Source organism: Triturus cristatus, chromosome 10 (genome assembly GCF_964204655.1).
Source record: "Triturus cristatus chromosome 10, aTriCri1.1, whole genome shotgun sequence".
NCBI lineage: Eukaryota > Metazoa > Chordata > Amphibia > Caudata > Salamandridae > Triturus > Triturus cristatus.
Genome location: NC_140593.1, coordinates 248,879,151 through 248,898,470, shown reverse-complemented (window position 1 = coordinate 248,898,470; position 19,320 = coordinate 248,879,151). Strand labels below are relative to the sequence as shown.

General features: G+C 44.8%; 1 protein-coding gene across 1 annotated transcript in view; it reads right to left on the bottom strand.

Moving 5' to 3' along the window:
* LOC146789275 (histone deacetylase 9-like) overlaps positions 1 to 19,320 on the bottom strand; it is a 1,526,442-nt gene that overhangs the window by 1,383,779 nt on the left and 123,343 nt on the right. The window contains exon 3 of the mRNA XM_085630931.1: positions 2,318 to 2,438. Coding sequence (XP_085487057.1) covers positions 2,318 to 2,438 — 121 coding nt within the window. The remainder of the gene's footprint in view (positions 1 to 2,317; positions 2,439 to 19,320) is intronic.

Sequence of the window (19,320 nt, the reverse complement as noted above, 5' to 3'; positions counted from 1 at the left end):
CAATACCCCTTTACTCATTCCTATACCCCTCCCATTTAGTAGTAAGTATGCCCATTTTTGCAGGCATTGCCTGTGATCTCTCCCACATTTACTACTAAGGGCCCAGTTACGATGTCATTAGGAAACTGTCCCGAACAAATTGGTTCCGGACTAGTTTCCAAATGAATCAGGTCCTGCGAGTCCGGATGACCGATTATGATGATCAGGAGAGTCAACCAAGCTGCACCTACCTACTATTACTACATGGTTTACTTCACTTACCAAGGAGTGCGATTGCTCTTAAACAAACTGGACGATTATGATGATTCCCACATTGTTCGGTCAGACTCGCATTGACTTCAATGGGAGCCTGTGTTCTGAACGAGAACACAGGCTCCCATTGAAATAAGGGTTGGTTGAGGACAACCTTGCACCCTGTGGCGGGCACCTCATTGTGCATGGTTGGGAAGAGCGGTCCCTTGGGTACCACCACAGGCTACATTTGTACGTCTCCGGATGAAGGAGGGCCCGCAACGAGCCCCCAAAGACAGATTCCGGCAGCCGCTTCGTCTCGGGCAAACCAGATCGGAACGGCTGTCCGAATTGGTCATCGTAATCGCTCGTCCAGAAACCGTCTCCATAGAGCTGTACAAATCGGCTCTGAAAGTCTCGGGCTGTCCGGATGCCTATCGGAACCAATTCAGACTGCTTGAATGGTTTCCGGGCATCATAATCGGTCATTGGGAAATCTGTATGATTTGTTTGGAAACAAGGGTTCCAAATCAGATTCTGCAATACCGAATCCAATCTGGAGCCTTTCCTAACGACATCGTAATCTGGCTCTGAAGATAGAGGAGATTTACACTGGTAGGTTTATACATTGGATTCTGTAGCACTTTAGTAATACTATTGCAGTACTACTAAACGTACTACAAAACACAGTTGATGAATAGGCCCTTAGGTTTCTAGCTCATGTGGCGTGAATGGTTTTCACTGTGGGCCTCAACTGAAAACTTCCCCAGGACATGGGAGGTGGCTCCAGACGAGTTAATTCTTGCTTTGGGGGGTGTGGTGGGGGGATGGGAAAGTGAGGGCTGTTTAGCAAGGCTGGAATGGGGAACAGCCCCTGGCAAAAAGGCTCAAACCTGCCTGCTCTGTTCATCTTCTCTTGCAATTGATCTCTTCCCATCCATCCATCCGTTCATTTTCTCTTTCTGACCTCCCTCTTCGACCTCTCCGATCGCTTTTTTTTTACCTTCCCCTTCCCTCTCTATTGAACCTTCCCCTTACCGGCTGCCATTAACTTCGGCAGCTCTTGGGCCAGACTTTCATAACCAGCCCCCAAGGGCTCCAGCTCACTATGGACTTGCCCGGTGGAATAAAAGGCCTCTCCATCCTTGGGGTTTAGGCAGAGGAGGTCACTCAAAGCCCAACTTGCCGTTTCCCAACACGCTTGCCAAGGCCACACTCCTTTCTGTACGATCACACGGTGCAAATCAACTTAAGGTCTGAAAAAGGGAAATGGAAATGGGATAATGGATTATATGGGAATTAGAATACAGTACATGGAGCAAATTCTATTGACAATGGAGGCCAATGGGTGATGAAGCTTATAAATGCCGAAATATGTTGTGTATAGTAGGTGAGTGGATACACAGAGGAATGGAACAGAAAAACTTCGACATCAGTCTTGTCTATATGGATAAGAACAATGTTGTGTGTGTTTTTCTCATTCAATAATTATCTTCCCAAATGTCTCATATTTTCTATCTTACTAGATAATTTTTCAGTAGACGCACATCGTGTTTACTTGTTTAAGTTGTGACTTTGAAATCAGATATATACAGAATTGCCTGAGCCATAATTCCCCATGTGGTAAATAAAATTAGAAACCTTTCAAACTTGAGTAATTCACAGTGAAGCCTTGCCAACCTGGGCTGAGTTTAAAATGAGAAACATAAACAACAAGGCGTCGGTGTTCGTGTATAGCTGGCATTTCAACGTCAAAACATTTTAATGTTCAATACGATAGTGTAAAAAAGTGTATTCTTTTCTAAATCGTCTTTGCTGTGTTACTGAGGTCATCATGCACCTGCTCACAAAGTTTGAGACAATTAAAGCACAAGAAAATAGGATCTGCTAAGTCGCTTTTTTATATGCGGTACATGCGGCCAAGATGCACTTGGGTGCACCGTAACATTTTATTCCACAGAGCTTTGCCTTTGGAAAATGTGACTTTTTGTCACACCGCTTGCCAAATGCCTTCAGCTGACACGAGCTATGAGTAATGACAAGGCTGGAATTCGCGCTTCATAGCGGGGCCGGGGCCCCTACAGACCTAGGAGTTTCCTGGGGTCCAACTTCTGCCTGTTCGTCGGGCTGGTGCCGTAAAGCAGTGAGTGATGCTCCGCGTGGACCAGCTGAATCTCCTCCAGGCTGGCCTTCCGACCTCGAACTCGCTGAAAGAAAACACCAGAGGCCTGTAGTATTCCACTGGCAATATTTCATAGACAGTAAAAGCCGAAATAACATTTAGCATGATTAATAGCGGGGGTCGAGATTGCATCATGCAGGAATGTGGCTTTGATTTGTTTATCACAGTGACACAATTATATTTTTTTAATGACATGCATGGTTTATCACAAGTGCCCTCTCGGTGATTGTTCCACACTTTTTATTTTTCACTTAATCAAAAATAAAAACGAGTTCACTTTTGCTTGCGGTCCCAATCTAAACATTTATAAAAGACAACTCCCTTTGATAACACTCTTTGCACTGTAATGTGAAAGTCAGGATGTCTTTTTTGTGGATGAGGGCCACCGTGTAATAAGAAGTTCGGCTATCTGCAAATCATTTTTTTATAATACCAGTGAGGTAAAATAGAGTTTTTGGAGTACAAAGAGTATGATTCAATTTCAGACGCAAGCCTTAAAATACATATTGCCTACAGGCAGCACAGGCACGGTACATCGAAGTCAATTGAAGTGACATCACACCTCGGAAGAGTGTTGTGCAAGCATGCTCAAACACCTCTCCCAAGTAAATAAATGTTCAAAGCTGCGACAAGTGGCAAACAAGAAACCGCACGTACATTTTTGCTCAATATGTTCCTATTTGGGTGGAGTGGTCAGGAAAAAAAGCTCTTTTATGTTTATTGCGTGAAAGAGTCTTGAGGGGAGTTTGTGGTTATGGATAAGTCCATGTTTTGCATGTGTACAATAGAAGTATTGTGCCATTTAAGTCCCTGGTCCTGCAAGAGTGCACTGTAGAGAGTGTGTGCCGCAGGTGTTCGTAGTCTGGCAAGACTACACAGTAGAGGACATGTTGACTATATGTCCCTGGTCCTGTAAGAGTACGCAGTAGAGGGTGGGTGTGTAGTATATTTCCCTGGTCCTGTAAGAGTGCACAGTAGAGAGTGTGTGCCGCAGGTGTTCTTAGTCTGGCAAGACTACACAGTAGAGGACATGTTGACTATATGTCCCTGGTCCTGTAAGAGTGTGCAGTAGAGGATGCATGTGTAGTATATGTCCCTGGTCCTGTAAGAGTGCGCTGTAGAGGGTGGGTGTGTAGTATATTTCCCTGGTCCTGTAAGAGTACGCAGTAGAGAGTGTGTGCCGCAGGTGTTCTTAGTCTGGCAAGACTACGCAGTAGAGGATAGGTTGACCATATGTCCCTGGTCCTGTAAGAGTGTGCAGTAGATGGTGCATGTGTAGTATATGTCCCTGGTCCTGTAAGAGTGCGCTGTAGAGGGTTAGTCCAGTGTTGTCCAGAGTTTTCCAAGAGGATGAGTGTATAGAATGTTTCCTTGGTCCTGCAAGAGTGCGCAGTAGAGGGCGCATGTGTAGTATATGTCCCTGGTCCTGTAAGAGTGCGCTGTAGAGGGTTAGTCTAGTATTTTCCATAGTTTTCCAAGAGTATGCAGTAGAGGATGAGTGTATAGAATGTTTCCTTGGTCCTGCAAGAGTGCGCAGTAGAGGGCGCATGTGTAGTATATGTCCCTGGTCCTGTAAGAGTGCGCTGTAAAGGGTTAGTCCAGTGTTGTCCATAGTTTTCCAAGAGTATGCAGTAGAGGATGAGTGTATAGAATGTTTCCTTGGTCCTGCAAGAGTGCGCAGTAGAGGGTGCATGTGTAGTATATGTCCCATGTCCTGTAAGAGTGCGCTGTAGAGGGTTAGTCCAGTGTTGTCCATAGTTTTCCTAGAGGATGAGTGTATAGAATGTTTCCTTGGTCCTGCAAGAGTGCGCAGTAGAGGGCGCATGTGTAGTATATGTCCCTGGTCCTGTAAGAGTGCGCTGTAGAGGGTTAGTCTAGTGTTGTCCATAGTTTTCCAAGAGTATGCAGTAGAGGATGAGTGTATAGAATGTTTCCTTGGTCCTGCAAGAGTGCGCAGTAGAGGGTGCATGTGTAGTATATGTCCCTGGTCCTGTAAGAGTGCGCAGTAGAGAGTTAGTCTAGTGTTGTCCATAGTTTTCCAAGAGTATGCAGTAGAGGATGAGTGTATAGAATGTTTCCTTGGTCCTGCAAGAGTGCGCAGTAGAGGCTGCATGTGTAGTATATTGCCCTGGTCCTGTAAGAGTGCGCAGTAGAGGGTTAGTCTAGTGTTGTCCATAGCTTTCCAAGAGTATGCAGTACAGGATGAGTGTATAGAATGTTTCCTTGGTCCTGCAAGAATGCGCAGTAGGCAGTTTGTTGACTATAGCTCTCCGGGCCTGTTGTAGTACACAGTAGAGGGTTAGTATATTGCTTGTCCCCAGTCATGCAAGAGTGTGTAGTAGAGGGTGAGTATGTAGTATATTTCCCTGGTCCTGCCAAAGCGCAATATGGACAATTGTGCATTAAAGTGAAAGTGCATGATTTATGTCCCTAGTCCTGTGACTGACTGGCTGGCAGTAGAGGGTGTGTGTAGAACACAAGCTTGGTCCTGCAAGAGAGTGAAGTAGAAAGTATGTGGATTGTATGTGTGTCACTTGAGTGAAAATATTGTTCCTCTGGTATTGCGCTGATAGAGGTTTGGCTTGAATGGGTTCTATCTGACCTGTATATGGGTATACTTTTGGTTTCGTATGGATGTGGTTGGTTGCGACCACTGTGTGAATAATTTATAGGGCTTATCGAAGCTAAGGTCTCTTACAATTCTGCTTGTATTTTTATTAGTTCTGTTTGTAATTTATTATTTTTTATGGGAAGGAGATGTGTTATAATCTGCTGGGGTTGTAATGTATATCTGCACAGCTTCCCTGTTTCCCTGCTGTGTTCAGCGAGTGTATGATGTCCTAGAATGTTGGTGAGCGACTGGAGGGTGGACAGAGAGAGTGGGCTAAACAGAGATGATGCTGCTCCTGGTGGGGGTGTTCTATTAAGTAACTTGTAATCGGTTCAATAAACCTATAATCTGGTATTCTACGTGTACTGGCTTCCTGACTCCTACTTACCAAGAAGGAATCTTCAATTACAAAAATATTCTTGGCAGGCACTTGGAAACCCTGTGCCTCCCCTCTTCAGGGGCTACTTTGCAGGCTTACTTTTTACTTGAAGAGGGTGCACTAGCTGTAGAGTACATCATATGTGGAGCACAATCATTGTACCTCCAAAAACACTCACTGGCGTAGCTGCACACGTTGCTGCCTGTGACGGTTCCTGTCTTTGCCGCCCTGCCTTTCCTGCAGCCGCATGGAAGAGCAGGGGTTAGGCCGCCGCCCCCAAAAATCATGCCTCTCAGAGCTTGCTACGTCACTGAAAACACTGTGTGCCCACATGCCTATGTCTATAATAGCACATGGTCACAATGATAACAAAGTTTTCTCTTGTCTCATTTGCATGGGACCACATGTACAGCTAGTTCTGGTATGATTTTGCATAAACCTTTGATATGACTGAAATGTTTCTAACTTTCTCCAAATACTCTGTTTCACCACAATATTTAAAAAATGTTATGTATATGAACCAGCAACCTTTGTACTAGGAATATGTATTACAAATTAATACAGAAAACTCTAGTTTTAAAATTACATTGGCCTTTAAACACTATCAGGTACAACTGGGAAGGAGGAAAGTGTATATCAAAGAAACACTTAGACATAATATGACCATTTTATGACAGTTTCATAAGAAGAACAGTGGAAAACGTGGAAAGAACAGTTGCAATTGACCACATCCTATTTTCTCACATTCTGTCAAAAAAGTGTGTTTCCTTTCAGTGCCCTATGATATGTGTTTTCTGTGTTGATAGCTCATGCTGTGTTTGTTGTATGTTTTTTTTGTTTTGTGCATTTTGTTAATTTGCATGAAAAAACAACCCTGAAATTGAAAGTTGGATCCACCAGACACAATATTGAATTAATACAGCAAAGCTCCTACCAAGTGAAAAATTAGTTTCCAGTTGCGCAGTAGATGCATACAGTGCACCATAGAGTTGTAAATTTATTCAAATCATCATCGTCCATACATCACACACTGTGCAAATAAGGACATCTCCGACCCCCGAGTAGCAATAACATTTGTGAAACACCACAACCAACATTACAACTCTGATACTCCTCAGTGCAATAGTACACCCTTTCGCAGGAGAAGAAATACAAAGAAAGAGATAGAGAAACCCTCATACCCTACTAGAGATGGTGCATTCTGTTCCACTCATATTGTTACAGCAAATTATCTGTGTCATTCTCCCCAACCCAGCAAGCACTTCAATTGTCCCTGGAGCTATAGCCTCTTCCCCGTTCGGCACCACGACCGGCTTCAGTCGGTGTTGGACTGAACGTTCCTCACACTGCAACGTGGCCTATCAGCATTAGCATGACTATGAACAGCCATTGTGCATTTAAGCGCCATTAAAATGTATCATCCGATCTTGCCTGTAGCGACAACAATACTGTGTCTCATACTAGAACAGGTATCTCTTTGCCTAATTGTTTGTGGATGCGTGTCACGACAATAATTTCTTCAGTGTACCACTTTATCAGGCCCTGGAAATACCTTGAGACCGAGAGTCGAGGTTAGGAGGTCTTCCATTGCATCGCTATGTTTCGATTTCCCAAGCGTAGGGCCAGGTCAATCAACCTGGTGGTGTGTTTGGCATTTGTGGGTCTCAGGAATCTCCCCAGCATGCACTCTGTCATTGTCATGGACAAGTGTTGGTCCTTCAAGTACTTTGAAAGGTTCAGCAGGGTTTGTCAATAACCCTGTATGTGTGGGCAATTCCAGACTATATGGAAGAAGTCTGCCTCCACTGTGTAGCATCTAGGGCACTACGGGCCTCATGTAGGTAGCCAAATACCGGTCGGTAACGGCCGATTTTCGGTAATTATACCGTTACCGACCGGTATTTTGGCTATTGGTATGTAGGGGGTCAATTTCTGGAATCGGAATTTACCGATTCGGTAAAACTACCGAATCGGTAAAATTACCGAATCGGTAACGTTACCGATGTGGTAATTTTACCGATTCGGTAATTTTACCGAATCGGTAAATTCCGATTCCAGAAATGATATGTAGGGGGAGTGTGTGGGTGTGTTTAGGAGTCGGTATTTACCACCAACTTATAGTTGGTGGTAAATAGTTAATGTATGTGTGTATGCATTTTGAAGCGCGTAGCAGTGTGCAATGTGGCATACATACATGCCCTTAGGGCATGTATGTGTGCCACATGTGCACACATGGCCGAATCAGGGGTGCAACAGGGTGTCAATGTGACACCCTGCCACCCTTGCATTTTCTCCACCATTACCGAATCGGTATTTACCGATTCGGTAATGAGGCATACCTTCCCATCAATGGGAAGGTATGCCTCATTACCGAATCGGTAAATACCGATTCGGTAATTACCGAATTGTAACGAATCGGTAAAAAATACCGACTCATTACCTACATACGAGTTACCACTTCTAAAATACCGATTCGGTAACGTTCGGTATTTTAGAAGTGGTAACTGGTATGCTACCTACATGAGGCCCTTGATGTGGAGCCCTGGGTAAATTCTTGCCAGTCGTTCTGGGGTCAGATATGAATAGTGTAAATATTTGAGTTGGGTGTATTTGAAGTGGGGGTTTCTATTCAGCCCCTTATTGTATTCCAATATTTTAACTTATTCCTTGTCGGAAATGTCTCTCTCTATTTTTTGTTTCCTTTTAGTTTTTAAATGCAGTGGTGGGGACATTACGTAATGTCCTGTGCATGCAGGTTAATGCAGGTTACCGCATTTCTACCGACCTCATGTGTTAGCAGCACGAACAGGGCTTCCGCACTGTTGGGCTCATGTTTACCCATTCCCCACGTATCACTGTTCGCCATTCTCAATGGCCCCAAAAGTCAGGAACTGGCCCCTGTGTAGCCCGTAGTCTTCTGAGGAGCAAAATAAGCGAGGAGTTCACCCTCATGATATAGATCCCCCATAGTAGTGATCCAGCCTGGTCTCTGTGGCATGTCTGTCTGCCACTTTTGCCATAGCAGGTGCCACCCACAATGGCAGTTCGGAGGAGTAGGGGATTCTCATGCTCCTCTTTCTCTAGTGTGTGTCATATTACTTTTATTGTTCAGCGCACCCTGGTATTGGGGTCTTTGGCCTGGTCCTCTGATATAAGGTCCTCAGAAGGTCCCCAATATTTAGTAGACACGGTATATACATCCTGTCTTTCTGGGTCTGTGTTAACCACCAGCCATAGTGGCAGTCATACTAACTGAGTGGCTACATAGTATATTTCCATTTTGGGGATGTCTATAGGATTCATAGCCTTTTTAATTGAGAGTTTGCATCTTTGGGCACCCCAAATTAATTCAGAGAAGAGTGATCTAAGGTTGTTTAAGAAGGCTTTTGGTAGGTTAAGGGGCAGGATCAAGAAGAAGTATAACAATCGAGGGAGAACAATCATCCCTAAGGGGGCAATGGGAGGCGCAGCAGAAGAGGAGCGCTCCTCTGATATTGGATTATCAACAGCAGTGTGCCTCCTAGACCATGGATTTAAGTTTTATTTGGGAATAATAATCTACACCAGTTTTCCTATTCAGGTTCACATAATGAACTTTTTGTCTTGTATTAATTTTTAAGTAATAAGTAGTGCCCCGAACTTGTATCTAAAAACAATTTTTTCAACACGAAACTCTTTTTAGGTGAATAAAGCAACGCTCGAGTAACACAGCCTTAGAAGCAGCATGAATAGACGGAGAAAGCGAAGAGAAGCATCGCGTCCATCTCCACCACGGATTGAATCAAAGTTACAGAAGCCGCTCGACTAGGCGCACAGCCAACAGCACCTGTCATGGAAGTCAGTCTTCCATGTAAAGAAAAGACCACACCTTAAGGATCCAAACCCCATTGAAGCAGGAATACATGTCCCGCAAGAACGTTTGCCCTGAAGAAGATCTTCCACATAACAACAGCCCAGGTCCACCCAAGAAGGTCGAAACGCGTCGGCATATCCTACACTGAGGCCAAGAGCTAGCATTTCCTGCTTATGTTGGTACACAGGTGGCACTACAAGGAAAAGCGTAATTCAGCACATTATGCCAGCTTAATAACAAAATCTCTGACCTCCCAAGGGCCACAGTACAGTGTCATTATGTAAATTAGAGGGAGGACCTAAGGGAATCAGGTCCCCATGACAATAAGTCGAAGCACCAGTGAAAACACTTGATGCTTAATCACATTTAGGACTTATCCTTAAAAGTTGTGAGGTGTGAAGAACCTGTAAATATATGTTATATATATATGTCATTTGTGTAAATGTAGTAGACATGTAATGTTCAGTGACACACATTGTCTCAAGCGATGTCACAGATCAGCTCATTTGTATTGTCACGGTGTAGTTTGTAAATAACTCTTGCATATGTGAATATGTTATTATTATTATTATTATTATTCATTTGTAGAGCGCATAGTTACCCTCAGGCATCTAAGCGCCAGCGACTGAAAGAGAGACGGATAGAATTATATGGCCGATTGTAGGAATAACAATGTTTTTAGAAGTTTGCGAAATGGAAGTAGATTGGATTCATCTCAAAGGTATGGGGGTAGTGTGTTCCAAAGTATTGCCACATTATAGGAAAAGGATCTTCCTCCAGCTCGTGTTCTCCTGATTTTGGGGACAACTGCAAGATTGAGGTTAGCCGATCGCAGGTCCTAATTTGGGCAAATGGGGGTAATGTGGGATCTGTTGATAGCCGGACCTGTTCCTCACATAGTTTTATGGGCAACACTGAGAGCCTTGAATTGTATTCTTTCGGGGATAGGCAGCCAGTGTAGGGTTTTTAGGGCTGACTTGGCTGACTGGGTTTTTGGGATCCCGAGCAGCAACCTGGCAGCACAGTTCTGAGCAACTTGGAGCTTCCTTAAAGTTGCTTTGGGAGCACCTAAGTAGAGGTAGTTGCCTTAGTCCAGTCACGATAGGACCAGGGCTTGGTCTTGTGGGAACTGTGTCTACTCCCCCCCCATCTCGTACATCTGAGTTGGGTGAGCGCCAAGATACTCCCTGGAGTGATAGTAGCGCTATAGAAGTGGACTTTACATTACATTACAATCAGGATTCTTTTTGCAGCCATTGGCAGGAGAGGGAGGACCTTTCGAAGTAGTCTAAGTGCACCAAAGCAGGCCCCTGTCACCTTCACTGCTTAGTGTTCAAACTTGAAGGAATTGTCTAGCCAGACACCAAGACTTTTTATCTTGATTTTGGGGCTTTGGGGGGCTAGGCACTTGGGCCATATCTGTTTAAGATCCAAGTTGGAGTGGTTACCTAGGAGCATGAGTTCTGTTTTTCCTCCGTTAAGTTTGAGGCAGGAGTGCTCCATCCAGGAGGCCACTTTCTCCAAACATATTTCGAAGTCAGAGGGGAAATTACGGGGACCATTAAGAGTTACGACCAACTGTGTGTCATCTGCGTAGGTGACAATATTGATCCTGTGAGGCAGGAAGATATCAGCGAGTGGTCTCATATACACATTAAATAATGTGGGGCTCAATGAGGATTCCAGCGGGACTCCGCAGCTGAGCGTTAATGTCCCTGACATTGTGTCCCCTGAAAAAACCTGAAAGGTTCTGTTATCTAGCTATGATTGTATCCAGGAGATCGCCTCATCTTGGATCCCTAGCCTTCTGAGTCTCTCTACTAGAATGGCGAGGATGACTGTGTCCAAGGCTGAACTTAGGTCGAGGGGGATGATGGCAACTGCTCCTCCCCGATCCAAGATTTGTTTGGAGTCATTGACCACAGCAAGCAGAGCAATTTTGGTACCGTGTTTAGGACGGAACCCAGTCTGGGTGGGATGCAGGAGGTCATGTGTTTCTAAGAAGTAAGAGAGAGTAGCGTTCACGTGTTTCTCCAAAATTTTTACAATCGCCGGCAACAGTGAGATTGGGCGATAGTTACCTAAGTCACCTGGGTCAAGGCTAGGTTTTTTCAGTAGAGCCTTGACCATGGCATGTTTCCATGGACCGGGGACTAGTCCCATGGAGATGGAAAGATTTAAAATTTCCAAAATGGAGGGGAGGATCACATTTCCTGCTTTATCTAGGATGTGTGGGGGGGCTGGTTCTAGAAGGGAGCCTGATTTTACTTAAAAGAAAATGTCTGCTAGATTTTCCATATTCAAAGTTACAAATTCCTTGAGCACGTGTTGTGGGTGGAATATGGGCTTGTCCATTGGTAGGAGATCACTGGGAAGGGGTGAACTAGGAAATGCAGTATGTGTGTATATATATAAAAAAAGAAATTATGATAAAGTTCAATTTGACAAACTCCTGAAAAAAGAGTTTTGTGTTGAAAAAATTGTTTTTAGAAACAAGTTCGGGGCACTACTTATTACTTAAAAATTAATACAAGACAAAAATTTCATTATGTGAACCTGAATAGTAAAACTCATGTAGATTCTTATTACCAAATAAAACTTAAATCCATGGTCTGGGAGGCACAATGCTGTTGATAATCTACTCTGAACCCAGCCTCCTCAGCCCTGAACCGAATCAGTCCCCTATAGGAATCTCTGATAATTAGAGACACATTTTTCTAGGTTACCTTCCCTTAGGTCCTGATCTGTCTGGTAGATTTACACACCAGAGTATTTAAAAGTTCTGGGCTCCCATCCCAGAGGTGCTTTCAGAAACACAGGCGATTCTGGCAGAGTCCAGGGACCAAGAAGGAACGGGTAAAATGTGTCCCAGTTTACGAGTTGGCCCGATATGTCCCTCAATTCATCCAGATGCCTCCCTACCATGGGCAGAGCAGTTCTTTGGTCCCCGAGAACCAGCAGCACGTCTTCTGCTTACCAAGCTGCCATGTGGTATCTGTTTCACACTCTCATTCCAGCCCCATTTGTGTATAAAGCACACCAGAGGGTCCAAGGCAAGTACAAACAGAATGGGTGATATTGGACAGCCCTGTGTGGAGCCCCTGCACGGCTGCCATTGGTCAGAAAATACGCGTCATGTGCATTTCATGTAGAGCAATTGTATCAATTTTCAAATGTTTCCCATGATTCCCAGTGCTTGGAGCACCGCAAACAGGTAGGGCCACAACTAAGTATTGAAGACTTTTTCTATATACGGGGAAGCCACATATGGGGCCCAGGGCTGCGATCTGTCAGATCTATAATGTGAATCAATTTGGTTAATATGAGTATTTCATCCCGGAACAACTCCACATTGGTCTGGTTATATCAGGCCCAGTAGGTATGGGAGCAATTGCTTTGCTATGGCCTTCCAGGGTCTTTGTATTCCATGCATCAGTTGTCCACAGGAACGTGCCAAGCGACAGGAATCCTGGACGATGTGCCTCCCACCTCTATATATACACCAGAGCTACAGCTGTAAGGAATTCCGAGCACTCAACACTACATCCCCATCCCTTATGCACATGGGTTTTAATTTAGACACAAAATCGTTTAAGAACAATTCTGTATGCCACAATTGTGGTTTTACTCTTATGGCCCCTGCCTCCAACATGTACTCTCCCTCTCCCATTCCCAACGTTAAGACGCAGCCATGTCCTAAAAATAAAATGCTTACACAAACACTCTGCACACTTAATAATGCATGATTTCTCCCTAAACATAAACCCGATATTGCAGACTTTATTGAGTCCCAGAAACTCAACCTTCTCTTTCTTACAGAAACCTGGGCACACCCCTCTGCTAGTCCAGATTTGTGTGTAGCAGTGCCGTCGGGCTCTCAGTACACAGACAGGACCGACCGATTAAACGAGGGGGTGGACTGTCGCTGATCTATCGTGACACATTCTGGGCTTTTTTTTAAACAATCCCTTCACAAGATTGCAAAGCTTTTCTTTTTAATTTGAAAATAACCAATAATTTTACCTTTAAAGGTATGCTACTTTATTGTCCCCCGGCCCCAAAGACAGCTTCCTCAGCAACATTAGATCTCTTCTAGAGGTCTGCACCTGTGAAACAGATTTTCATATTTTGGGCAATTTTAACTTTCACCTCGAGGCAACAACTGATAAAAACACCATAACCCTGCTAGACACCATGAGTAGGGTAGCACTAACTCAAACTCTTAATTAACCCATGCATGTTGCTGGACAGACCTTAGATGGTTTCTTCACCCACGGAGCCCTGATCACCATCAAGGAGATCCTACCCTTAGTTTCGAAAGACTACCCTGCCATTTTAACAGAACTTAATATCCAACAACCTCACCACCTGAGGTTAGGGAATAATCATCGCTCTCAATTTCGCACCTGGAAGAACTTAGATAACAACCTGTTTAGTGAGCACCTGATGCAATCTCAACCTATCCTGCCTGAAGATACCGAACAGGCCTCTCATCTGTTTAACAAATGGCTGCACTCTACACCCATTACATTAGCTCCCTATAAAAAAACAACAATAGGAAAATTTCTTCAGCCCCTTAGTTTTCTGAGGCCCTCAGACTTGAAAAACAAAACTGTAGAAGACAGGAAAGGCGCTTGCGGGGACAATATAATGAGAGGGAGCTGACCCTTTGCAAGACTCGCTTATATAAATACAAAAACCTCATAACTAAGGAAAAGAGCAATGACTATACTCAACTAATAGATGGAGCCAAAAACTCCACCAGGAGCTCTTTCAGGTAGTAGCTTAACTTACTACACACCCAGCAATGCAGTGAGTAAGCACTCCCAAGCCTTCGGTGACACAGTAGCACTCAATTTCCAGGATAAAGAGGAACAAATCTATTCTAATTTCAGGGTATCTTCCTCCTCTGCTGCTAGGGTGGTTTTCTCCCAGTCCAACTCCATCCTACCCTCCTTCTCTGAATTCTCACCAGTTACTAGAGATCAGATAGCCACTATAATCAATCTGACTAAATCTGGCTCCCCCATGACCCTTGTCCTCCTTTGGTTCTCAAACAGGTCCCTGAAATCATAGCCATCAGGCTCTCATCCATCTTCAATTGTTCCCTTCCATGTGGAAAAAGGCCTCTGTATTACCTCTTCTAAAGAAACACAACCTGGACCCGGCAGATCCCAGCAGCTACCGAACAATCTCGTGTCTCCCAATTTCTGCTAAGATAATGGAAAAGGTGATGAACACTCAGCTAGCCAACTATCCACAAGACAATCATCTTCTGGATGATACTCAATTTGGCACAGGTCAGGGAATAGCACAGAAATGGCCTTGATCAAAAGCCACTGAGGAAATCACTAGATAACGGGGGAGCAGCAGCACTCAACCGTCTGGATTTGTTGGCAGCTTCGATGCTGTTGATCACAAGCCGCTGATCAACCACTTGAGTTCTTTAGGAATTAAAGAAAAAGTTCTAACATTAATGTTATCATTCCTTTCAGGGAGACAACTATCAGTGGCCTTGGGCCTATATGAACGCCCCCCCCCTTCACACTTCCATGCTGGGTACCGCAGGGTTCATCTACCAGCCCTACGCTATTTAATTTATACGTTACAGAACTGGCCAATGTACTCAGATCTTTCAGCCTGTCTCTGACTTCCTACACTGACGACACTCAAATTGCCTTGTCAGTCTTCACAAATGGCACAAAATCACTGCTCAATTCCATGACTGTATGCTGGCTGTCAGCTCCTGGATAAGTATGTGTGAGAGGTTAGCTCAGTATATGATGTACACGTATGTAAGTGGACACCTTGCACTGATCCAGGCAAATCTTATGGTGATTTTAGTAGTGCTTAGACAACCTTAGAAAGCTCTCTAAGTGGTAGCTGTGAAGAGCAGGATTAGTCCAGAGGAGTGTAAAGCAGAACACAATCTTATAGTTATAGATTAAGTGAAGAAGAACCACACAGTGTATTTATACAAATAGGTATTTATTACAAGACACTCACTATCACATACAGATGTCTCTTAGCCGGAGATATACACAATACACACAATACTTTCAATAGAAACAGGTAAGTAGCATAGAATACGCAGTGGTCCCCAGGAGGAGACCAAACTATATACTAAAATAGTGGTATGCGAACCACAACTCGAGTCAAGACAATAGTCAGAGGACGTAAAGGTGCCAGGGACCCAGTGTGAATATCTAGGAGCCCCACGTAGGTCGTGTGCAGTGCAGGAACACGACCGCGTTCTCCGTACAAATCAATGTGTAAGTCATGTTTGTAATTTTAGAGAAAGAGGACCCTTCCCAGTGCACCCTGAAGAAATCCCGTGGAAGACAAGAGGTTGGAGAGCCACCCCACCTGGGATACCTTAGGAACCAGGATACCTGCACCAGTCAATCCGGGTGCATAGGTACGAAGTGGCATCGGAAACCTTTCCTAGAACTCATTGGGAGACCTCAGAAAGATGCTGCTGCTGCTGGAGAAGGTGAAAGTGTCCGGTGGAACCCAAAGGTGGATTCAAGATGTGAAGAAACTGCAAGCAGAGGGGACAGAGTCAGGAGTGACCAGGAGGCACGGAAGAACGCACAGCGATGTCGGGTGTTTGCAGGAGAGCTGACTGCAGCTGTGTGGACCAGGCAATGCTGTGGAAGACCAGCTGTCCCAAGTCATATGTCGAGAGTTGAGGGGTCGGTGTCCGTCGGGAGCACAAACAAGCCTTGGCAACGGCAACCAACGTGGAAGTAGAAGAAGGTGCAATGTCGGGACCAGCAAGGTCCAGGAGACTCACCACAAGCAGGGGAGCCCAAAAGAGTTCAAATGTGACCCTCGACAGGACCCACAGGCCGGAGGCACTGGTGTGGCAAGAAGACCTCAAGCAGCTACCAAAGAAGCAGGACCACGGTGCAAGCAAAGTGGTGTGGTTGAAGATTCTGGTCACTAGAGATGTTTGAGGTTGGGGCTACTTGTAGCCTGAAGATCTTGGTGGAAGGAAGCCAACAAACCTTTGCAACTGCAAGTCAAAGCGTTGCACAGGGGTTCGGTTCCTGCGGCTCCGACGAGGGATACTGGCCTCAAACTTGGTGAGACGACAGGGCAGGCCTTGATGGATGCAGAGAAACTCCACCTGTGTTGCTGAGCCTGTTGGAGTCCATAGGAGCCCTGGATCAGCAGACCGGTCAGCTTAGTTTCAGTGCCTGCAGATGAAGGGAAGTGACTCCTTCAGTTCAAGGGAGCTTCCTTCAGGTGTCTTGGATGTCCTCAGGCCCTGGACAGCTTCCTGTATTGAGCACAGGTACGGACATTGCAGCAGACAAGCAGGTCGAAGAGATCAGAAGCAGCAGGAGTCTTCCCGGTTGCAGCTTTGATGCCCAGAGCGAAGTCTAGCAAAGTCCAGAGTGCCCAGACGGTTAAAGTTAAAGTGGTGTCTGAATTGTATTGTGTCCCACGACAAATAGGAACCCACCCTCAGGTAAGCCCTTAAGTACACTAAGGAAAGGGTTGGGACGATACAGGTGTCACTTCCTAAGGAGGGGCTGGACAATGGGGAGGATACTCCCCTGTCCTTTGTCCAGTTTGGCACCAGATCGGGAGCCAATGGCTCCCTGAACTGGTTTGAGCTGGACTATGCATAGAGGGCACCAAATGTGCCCTGCCTACAGACTATGTGGTGCTGGCAAGCGCTCCAACCCTGCTCAAATACACTAAACCCTGTCTAGGAGGTGGTCACAACTCCCTGTGACAGGATGCTTATTGTTCCGCCTTCCCCAGCTCGAGCTTTGCTCAGCAGCAGGAGGGCAGAATCGTGTCTCTGATCGGCAGCAGCCATGTTGTACTGTCCGGGTCTAGAAGATTGGTACCAGGAGCACTGAGGGCCTAACAGAGGGCCTTTGCACAGCTTGGAATCCTACCTCACACACCGTTTATGGTGTGGGGGTATGATTCCAACATGTTTGATACCAAACACGACAGGGTTCGTTACAGCCAGTTTCGAGATGGTCATCACGTAATGACGTGGTGCCACTCTATATGTGATAAGGCTGTCTCACTTACAACCCGGGAGAATGGTCTCCGAAGGCTGTAGAGGTGTCCTGCTCATTAAGGGGCACCCTCACACTTAGAACCAAACACCCTGCCTTCAGGATTAAAAAGGCCTGCTGTAGGGGTGACTTAGAGGTTTTAAGAGCAGTGACCTTAGATATAGGGAAACCTATATCTTTCGTAAGTGGTGCAAGCACCAGCTTACACAGGCTGCAATGTCAGCCTATAGAGATAGTTTGAATTGTCTCACATAGGTGGCACAATGCAGCCTATGGGGGACCTCTGGGGTACCTATACCCTGTGTACCTGAGTACCATGTACCAGGGACTGATAAGGGTACCCCAGTATCCAATCTGGGATGTACCTAAGTACTTGCCATAACAATTTAGGGGACAAAAGCAGAGAAAAGCAGAGAGACTGGGGTCCTGATTAGCAGGATCCCAGTCATAGTAGTCAAAAACCGTATTACAGCAAGCAAAAAGTGGGGGTAACCATTGAAGCAGATCCTACTTTCCTACAGTATGCACTGCCTAAAACTGAACTCAGTAAAAACCGATGTAGTCCTGTTTGGAAATATCTACCTCTATATGGTCTCCAGCCTGGTGGCCGGACAAACTGGGCTCCCTACCTATCCCGGTGACCAAGGCTAAAAAGTGATAATTGATGATAAATTAAACTTCGTGCAGCAGGTCAATCATATTACCTCCTCTAGTTTTTATCTACTCAAATCTTTAAATAAAATATTGCCCTACATTCCTCTCCATACCGAAAAGACCATAATTACCACCCTAATCTTATCTAAGCTAGACTATTGTAATTGCCTCTATTTGAATGTGCAAGAAAAACATCTTAATAAGCTTTATAGTGTGCAGAATGCAGCTGCCAGGCTTCTCCGGGGCATTCCCAAATTCCAATCTGTGACTAAGGAAATTCAAGATTTCCACTGGCTTCCAGCAGGAAGTCATATTAAATTTAAGGCCTTATGTATCACCTATAAGGCTCTACATAACACAGGCCCACAGTTTCTCAGTCTGTCCTTCAAATGGTGCTCGGCAGGGGCGAATCTCATGCTGCTACCCAGAATCCAAAAGGTGAACTGGGGTGGCAGAAGCTTTGTTTTTCTTGCTCAGTACAACTAGCGCCAAGCCAACTCTGGTATACATGCAGTCAATAGATTGTTATAACATAACATAACAGGGGCCTGATGATAGGGCAGGCAGTGATTGGTCCAGGTCGCAGTCCAGAATCAAGTTATAGTCACTCCCACACAGCCGGTTCGCACCTATGGACGCGTCGAGGAAATGTATTTGCCTAGTGTTTGAGACATAAATGCTTGTGAGAGACAATGCCTTCCCATACAGTATGGTGTCCAGTACTATAAATATGCCTTATGGGTCACTATATGCGTGTGAGACTGTGATCGCCACCCCTGGTGCGATCCACAGTAGGACACCTCTAGCATATGCCAAGTATCCTGTACCAGAAATCTGAAGATGAATTCTCAAAGAAAGGTACCCCCTCAACATGCTTTTTAGATCCAGGAGCCAGGGGGACAAACCAAGAAAAATAACATGTACAAATGCTCCTGTCAGACCTCTATCAATTTATCTAGTGGCCAACACAAAGGCTCAAACCGGGCAGTTCCCCAGAAATCAGACTAACATTACTGAAATGTGCAAAAATATATTGCTTTTTATTCATCTTTTTCTTTTTAATCATTATAGCATATCTTTTGATAAAAGTATCAACATTAACATAATGAACAATTAATTCATTATCAAATGCAATTGTCATATGCAAATATTATTATTTACAGATAAAATACATGCATGATCACATGAGTTTAATGCTGCTCATTCAGACAACAAAGAAAAGAGACCCCGTCAAATGTCCCCACATGAAACACCTTCACATCTCATACCACACTCTAACAAGCAGAACATTCACACCCATCTCAATATTCTCACACAACAAAACAAAATATACAAACATTTTAACAGCGATTCCTTAATATTTCA